General features: G+C 35.0%; 1 protein-coding gene across 1 annotated transcript; it reads right to left on the reverse strand.

The window, feature by feature from the left end:
- Window positions 1–1,215: 1,215 nt before the first annotated feature.
- On the reverse strand, window positions 1,216–8,028 carry LOC132063362 (mitogen-activated protein kinase kinase kinase NPK1). The gene is made up of 17 exons (XM_059455869.1): window positions 7,638–8,028; window positions 7,330–7,371; window positions 6,691–6,756; window positions 6,504–6,614; window positions 6,013–6,093; window positions 5,836–5,913; window positions 5,666–5,748; window positions 4,687–4,768; window positions 4,488–4,588; window positions 4,239–4,278; window positions 3,989–4,048; window positions 3,861–3,907; window positions 3,540–3,762; window positions 3,217–3,453; window positions 2,642–2,976; window positions 2,493–2,554; window positions 1,216–1,842 (listed from the first exon to the last, which is right to left on the reverse strand). The coding sequence occupies exons 1-17, from the start codon at window positions 7,905–7,907 to the stop codon at window positions 1,748–1,750; spliced, it is 2,013 nt and encodes a 670-aa protein (XP_059311852.1). The 5' UTR covers window positions 7,908–8,028; the 3' UTR covers window positions 1,216–1,747.
- Between the last annotated feature and the right edge of the window lie 6 nt (window positions 8,029–8,034).

Consider the following 8,034-nt stretch of genomic DNA (forward strand, 5'->3'; position numbering starts at 1 on the left):
ACCTTCGACTACTATAAGATCTTTAGAATTTGTGAAAATTACAAATCCCACAACCTCTTACATAGAGATATTAATTTTATTCATGCTTCTCAAATTCTTCACATTGAGCCTTATATTTGTGTCAATTGAAATTATATATTTATGCCGAATGAAATTATAGGTATGTAATAAAGCCTCTTAATCAATTATCTATCTAAATGCGTCATGCTCTATCATATATGCTATGGGACATATATGATTGTATTTTTTTTGGTTTAATTTTGAAGTAATTTCATTAATATCATTTTTGATTTGATATTACATTATAAGTCGGTGCAAAATCTATATTTCTCTTGGATAATTTGTGGTATTTTCATCGCTCCTGATATTACACAAAATATGAAACTGATGGATTCATGAACTTCTTTGATTTTACGGCTACATCCCATAGCGAAACAATTCAAGATAAAGGTTGGGATTCAAAGGGGGCCGTGAAATTTATGCTTATGCTGAATTTTTCTTAATTTTACCTACTTATTTCTTTAGTGCCTTCATGTTCAATATCGGTACAAGTATCTAACAAAAAAGGTACATGTAATAGACAATAAATGAAAGATTTATAATAAAACAAAAATAGAGAATACAAGTGAGTATATTTTATTGATGTCAATTATGGGAATTACTTTTCAAAGTTTGGAAGTTTTATTGGTACATTGGCAAAGAATATAAAGAGTCAAGATGTGATTATTCGTTATATATTATATATTATATCAAATTCTAATAAAATTGTATTTAACTATTTGGACTAATAGTATATTGATATAGTATATTCTTGATTTAAAATATATCAATGAGATATTAATTTCCTTTGATGCGGACCGCGCATCGCGTACGAACACTAGTAAGTATAATTCTACAAGTTGGCACATTCCTGTAATAAGTAGTATATTTTAACATTCTACTCAACTTCAATATCTTTAAAAGATCTACTGAACATCTATACTGACCATGATCTATAATTTTTACTTTCTTCAAGTCTTGTGCAATGGTCTTTACTGTTCTATCTTGCTCTGGCATTATCAATTCCCGTATATACAAAGTCATTGTACAACACCAGAAACTGCAATCTGAAAATGCATTTCCAGTAAGATGTAAAGTTTCATATGCTTTCACATCCACAAAATTTAGTTTATGTCACTTACAAGTATCTCATGTAGTCAGACAATGTAATCAACATAAGACTTAAGAGATCTGGTGCTTAAGACCAGCAGTTGACATTTAATATTCAATCTACACAGGTATAAGATGTTACAGCAGGATGCCAATTTGAGGTTGAAAGAGGGTAAAATACATTAATAGATCACATTTTACAAACACTTCAACAGATGAGAACTCAACTTTTCTCTGCGTTTTAATATTGGCAAATACCATGAGAGATCAGCTTATGTAGGTGAAAAAAAGCCTGCAGCTTTCCTTTTTCTTACAATGCCCCTCTAGGAGAATGATCAAAATGTATACAATGCAAATTATTGATATTTTATCACAAGATTTGGAGATATATTCCTGCAGTAACAGCTCGCTCAATCTGAGGGGCAGTGATATTCCTTTAGTAACAGCTCACTTCATCATTGATGAGAACCTCTAATCCTCCAAGAAAACCACACATTCATCAACCTGCCCAAGACATCTAAGTCTCTCTTCTATGATTGCAGGATCACTGATTATATTCTTCAAACTGACTTTAATTTGGAGACACAAGTACGTACATTTATCTCCCAGGAGATGCAAACCTTGATTTACTTCTACATCGATTCAAAACTGGATCCTTTGGCGGTGATAAGTTGACCGCCTGACGCATAATCTCTGCAGTACAAAGAGTTACAGCATCACATATATCGTATTAATCAACCAAGAAAGGTTAACTCATAAACAGCTTTACCAATAGCATCAAAGCATTTCCAGGAAAACCAAATAAAGTGAGAGTTAGACTTCCAGGAACTACTAATGCAAGATTGGAAAGAAATTGACCATCAAATTACTGTCATCAGTAAAACAATTGCAGAAAAATTGTTATCAGTAAAACAATTTCAGAAAAATTGTTTAAATCAATCACCTCATATGATGAAAAGAAAAGAGGCGACATGTGAAACAAGATGATACTCTCTTTAAGAATAGTATTGTTTACCCCCTTCATCCTATTTACTTAATCTGACCTCACTCATTCACCTTTTCATTTCCTACTTCGTTTTATTATAATTTGGATGTTCCATTAAACTTTATTCAATTGTATAACATGATACTCAATAGTATATCATTCATTGTATTCTATATTGAGATGTATGGCTCAATAAAGCCAAAAAAAAAAAAAAGGACAAGTCAAAATTCAGCCCAAATGATGGAAAACTTCAACAGATATGGACTGCCATCCATATTATCAAACAATTGTCAAGCAATACTCGTCACAATTAACTTAGTTATAAATCTTATCCAAGAAACAAATGGTCAAAACTTGCCTCGTTTCCTTTGCAACTCTTCGTCAAGCTCTTCTTTCCACTTTCTTTGCCTCTCAGAGAAGCTTGCAACAATAGCAGATTATTCAGTCTTAATAAAGAATGAAACTGAAATTTGTCAGGAAGCAAGAATAACACAATGCAGTATCTACCTTGAATTGACTGCTTCGCGTTGAGAACCAAGAATATCTTTCCATTCATTGTTCCTTGGTGATTGAAGTTCCTGGATAGCTTCATTTCTTAAGCCACCAATATTTGATATTCTCTTGGAATGAGTAACTGGGCTGGGACCACAAGCACCTTCAGTGGCAGTAGATAGTCTTCTGCTAAATAAACGTTTTGGTGACCTGCTTTTTGGTGGTAAGTTTACGTTACTTTGAAAATTTTCCTTGTTCCCAATGCCAACAGGACTCGGGGTGCTGGAAACATTCAAGGAATTGTAGAATTCTTCATATAGTGGCGATTGCAGCTTCTTCAAGTCCATAGCCTACATCAGTTTACGGATGAATAGAGATGAGAGCAATATTGCGATACACTAATTTACCCTAAGGAGGACCAACAAACTTAAAAACTATTGTGAGAGTGTTATTGTTAGTTGTATTGTAAGAAAATAGCATGTAATGATCAATAAAAAAGGACATTAGAGAGGAACAAGATTAAAATTTCAAGCCGTGATAATGAATTGTTGGTGATATCGTATGAAAATTGTACACTGAAAAATAGCTACCTTTTCATCAAGGAATGCCCTAATTTTAGACTCTGTCAATTCATCATCATCCTCAGCTGCAGCTTGCCCATCGGAAAATGCGAAAGCAAGATCATCCTTGTATGACATGATGGAGCTATTTGTGGGCTTAATAGTTGCCTGACCAAAATGCAGGTTTGCTTGACTTCTCGTTAACTCGGGACTTTCATCAAATTTGCATGGCCAATTATTATCAGGTTCAGACATAGGGTTAAAACTCTACATTCAAGAACAAATGAAGATGTACATTTAGTAGTTTCATTCATAATAATACATTCTGTACAGAATGACAAAGGAAACTGCACCTTATAATTAGCATGGGAATGCAAATCTGAGCTGCATTTCACAGAAGCACCAAACATAAAATCGTCATTATCCATCTGGCACATGTCATCATCTGAATTCCCTAGTTTCCAAATTGAATCATTTCCTAATGAATTCTCGGGATATACAGTGGAGCACCTCACAGTGCTCACGCCGCAAACATCTTTCAAACCATTGCAGGTAGTTGTCATATCAGGATTGATTCTGCAACATCATAGATACTTAGCTTTTATACAGATAGTGGTCATGATAGACGGAAAAGAATCTTCAGATATCCAAGCATAGGAAAAGTAAATGCTTACGAGGTTCTAACATCCATCCTTTGTGCTGTCATGTTTTCGGAGTTTCCCTGTTAATTGATGTATTAACTTTGTTTTAACATAAGTAAGATGAGGATTACTCAACCGTAGAAAAGTTTAAACAAACTAACCATAAAGGAAGAGCGAAGTAAAGGGCGTGCTTCCTGATGTTCTCCAGTAACAAATGGATGCTGCACACAGTTAGGGGAAAAAAAATGTTCCATCAAGGACACGATTTTTATGTTTTGTAATGTTGATAAAAAACCTATAGGCTTTGCACAAGGCAATATTATACATACTAAAACATTACGCCAGTCACCTAACTCAAATAATGTTTTATCCAACAAATATTCAGAAGTGAAGGACCAATTTCATGAATACCTGTAGCAAATTTGATGCAGAAGGCCTCAGGTGTGGCTCCCTGCAGAACAATAAGTCAAAACGTAGGAATAAGGATGTGAATTAAGATAGATGATAAACTTGAGCATCTCTTTGCAGATAATGTCATGGAAATAATCCAGCTTATGCTGAATTCCCAAGGAATTTCCAAAGAGAGGGAATGCATAGACTTAAAAATAGGGTACAGTTAGGTGGAAGTAGAGGGAAATCAAGCAGAAATGCCAGACATACTTCTGCAAACATTTTAATAGAAAATCCTTCGCTTCAGCAGAAAGATGCTCCGGGATGGGAGGATGGGATTTAGTTGTCCCTATATGGAAGAGAGCAGCAACCTGAAATATAAATGTGTCAGGCACGAGGGCACCTATAATATCGAAATGTTTAAGTCAATTTCACAATTGAAGTACAACTAAATGAAACACAAGCCTACCTCCTGATACTGCTGACTCCAAGGAGGCTTTCCAGTAGCCATTTCAATAATAGTACATCCGACACTCCATATGTCAGCAGAGCTATCATTTTTAGTAAAACACAATCATTGTGGTGTCAAAATTCAGAAAATGTAGGGATGTGTAGAAGGGAAAGCAACTAAACACCCACTCAGAAGGAAAGGTATTGTGCTTCTCCAGACACTAGGACATTTCGTCAGTAAAGGAGGCATTTAAGTTTGTACTATAAACTTGAAGCTTGTCAACTTTCAGTCAGAATGTTGAGTAAAAATTTCATAATGGCACAGAGGATGATTATTTGGTTGAAGGATCTCAAAGTTTCTTTCCAATGTTACAACGAGGGTCATGCATGCCATATCTTTTTAGAGAAATTTCCATACTTCTGCAATTTGGGAAAATAAACGCTGACGCTATTAACAATATAGGAGGATGAGTGAATTTTAACTGAAGGTTGTGTTGGTGAAAATTTTGAGGATGGGTGAATTTTAACTGAAGGTTGTGTTGATGAAAATTTATGTGCTATATTTGAATTCATCTACAATTTGCATGCGCACTATTTGATCAATAGTAATTTTTTTATAACATTATTTCGACAAAATTAGACCGGATTCAAATCATTAATACTAACTAGTTAGGGGAAAAAAGATTGAACGTGTCTCTATTATTTTTTCATAGGAACAGCCGAACAGATGGTTCAACAATCCAATCCTGTGAGTATCAATTCAATCCTACTTAGGATCTCTGCTCTGAAACAACTAGACAAAATACCAACCATATGTCATATAATATTGAAACATATGGGTGATGTTTTTGTGGGTAAGTTAAAGTAATCAATTGTTAAAAAAACGATATGTCATATAAAAATCAGAAAAACACGCCTTCTTTTTATAGTTACAGCTAGTCCACTCAACAGTTCATACAGGACAGCTTGGATATTTTTTTATGAAATAGTCTACTCACAAGCTATGGCCAGTCTGCAGAATAACTTCGGGAGCCATCCAATAAGGAGTACCCTTCATTGACTTGGCACCAGTCATGGTAGCCTGAAGCAGTGCCAAGAAGTCAGCGATAAAATACCAAACAGCAAGACTAAAATAAAAAGAAGACAAAGATGCCAAAAAAGTTCATACCAATTCAACAACCTTCTTGGATGCACCAAAATCAGCAAGTTTAATGCAACCTTTATTATCGACAAGTATGTTTGCTCCCTAAATGAAGAAGATATCTAATCAAATTCAGAGAGCTGTGGGGAGAGTGAGCATGAAAACAAGCTAAATCTCATATAAATAGTTGAAGGAAAGAATTACCTTAATATCTCTGTGCATAATTCCATTCTTATGCAAGTATTCCAGACCCAATAACAATTGTTTGGTGTACATTCTTATAACCTAATATGCCATCAAAAGAAATAATGAGATGAATTAAGAAGATCAGGAAACGCGATCTGTGCTGATAAGCAAATTTCACGTCGCAGTTACAGTAGGTTAAATCCATTGTGACAAACAAGAAGCGTTAGAAGTGGCTACAGGAAAACTTTAGAAAGGTTATTCATTGGGCAATCATGGTATCTCAGTTGTTTGACTACTTGAACATCCACCTGGTTGGCTGGGGTCCCATACCCACCTTGTAATCCCCTTCCCCCTTTTGTAGAATACAAAGAAGCTCTATATCCATTCCGATTTGAACTAGTTACAACCAAATGAAATGAGTGTTTCTTGAAAATATAGACAGAAAAACAAATACACCAGTATGTAAGCTTTCGCAATTCAAGTAGTAGACACAAGCAGCCAGCACTTACAGATTCAGGGAAGGATCCAAATTTTCCTAAAAGTGATGAGATTGAGCCACCAGGAACAAATTCCAACAATATATTTAATGATCCCACCTCTCTCGCAGTTCCCAAGTATCTCTGAGAAACAAAAGCACAGTCAAGAAACTTTATACACAACCTTATACAATTCAATATACAACAGAACTGCACTCACCACTATGTTGGGATGGGAGAGATTCTTCAATAGATTCACTTCTTCTTCAAGCTCTCTAACATGAGCCTGTGTATTACAAACACAGATAAGCTAATTTCTTAGCTAGCGTTTGGTTATAGATTTTGGATCAGATTTTGAAAATTTATCTTCAAAATATTTTCAGGTTCCAAAAACTGGCTCAAACCAGTTTTCGGGAGAAATTTCACTTCCACTCACCAAACTTCAAATTTTTTTCAAGTAAAATGCATGTCCGAACACAACTTCAAGTTCCAAAAATCACAACTTCAAAAACTCATGGCCGAACGGGAGCTTAGACTGTGCTCCCTTCTCAGATCTTCCCAGAACAAAAATAAAAATAGGAACCTCGGCATAGAACTAAGTGAAGGGGGTTATAACTAGTCTGAACAAACATGATGGACAATCTTGGTTCTTTAGGAAGCAAATTGATCATAATAAACAACTACTGCTACTACTAAATCCCAAATCAGCTGGAGTCATTTATATGAATCCTCTATATCCATCGCTCTACTCAGACCCATTTCACACCAACACTGATAAAATAATTTATTTTATTATAACCAAATTGATCATAAACTAAGGAAAAAAATGAAGCAATCAGCTAAATCAAAAATCCCTTACTTGAGCTCGCTCTCTTGAAGCACCATTCATCGCAATAGAAACCTGCAATTGAAGTAAATCAAACAGAAACCATTCAAAATTCAACAAACAAACTAACAAATCTCTTTAAAAAAAAAGGACAAAAATATTACTCTCTCTATTTCAATTTGTTTGTGTTGTTTTCCTTTTTAGCCTGCTTCAAAAAGAATGTCTCTTTCCTTTTTTTAGGGCATTTTGGTACATTCTACGTATATTTAATTTAAGACTACAAAATTCAAAAGTACGGTATTACTAAACAAGTGAAACAGCACAAAAAGAAAGAAATGAACCTCCTTTATAGCAAGCAACTCTCCAGAATCAACATTCATGCCCATATAAACCCTACCAAAAGCACCACAACCAATCATTTCACCTTTCCTCCACCTAATTGGCGGAGTATCATCTTTCCGAATGGAGGGAACTTGAGCTTTGGATAAGATTCCAATACTGGATCTACGTATACTTGAACCGATTTTCTCAACGAAACCACCAAATCCACTGCCGCTTTCCGATTCCTTGAAAACCAGAGATCGCCGAACCGACCCGATGAAATCCTGCATTTTTGCAGAGAGAGAGAGAGATTTAGTGTGTGTAATTTAATTTAGGGTTCAGGGATTCGCATTTGATCGTTGGAAAAGTAATGGGAGGGATTTGTTTTTTGAACAATAAAATAAAGCTTTTGTTTTT

Source organism: Lycium ferocissimum, chromosome 7 (genome assembly GCF_029784015.1).
Source record: "Lycium ferocissimum isolate CSIRO_LF1 chromosome 7, AGI_CSIRO_Lferr_CH_V1, whole genome shotgun sequence".
Classification (NCBI taxonomy): Eukaryota; Viridiplantae; Streptophyta; class Magnoliopsida; order Solanales; family Solanaceae; genus Lycium; species Lycium ferocissimum.

What these genes read in the sequence shown, in the direction of transcription:
- LOC132063362 (XM_059455869.1), bottom strand. Translation starts at nt 7,907, where the DNA reads ATGCAGGATTTCATCGGGTCGGTTCGGCGATCTCTGGTTTTCAAGGAA. An exon ending in GGAGTCAGCAGTATCAGGAG is followed by an intron (nt 4,589 to 4,686) that starts GTAGGCTTGTGT and finishes TTTATATTTCAG; the next exon opens with GTTGCTGCTCTCTTCCATAT. An exon ending in AGGATGGATGTTAGAACCTC is followed by an intron (nt 3,763 to 3,860) that starts GTAAGCATTTAC and finishes ATGATGTTGCAG; the next exon opens with AATCAATCCTGATATGACAA.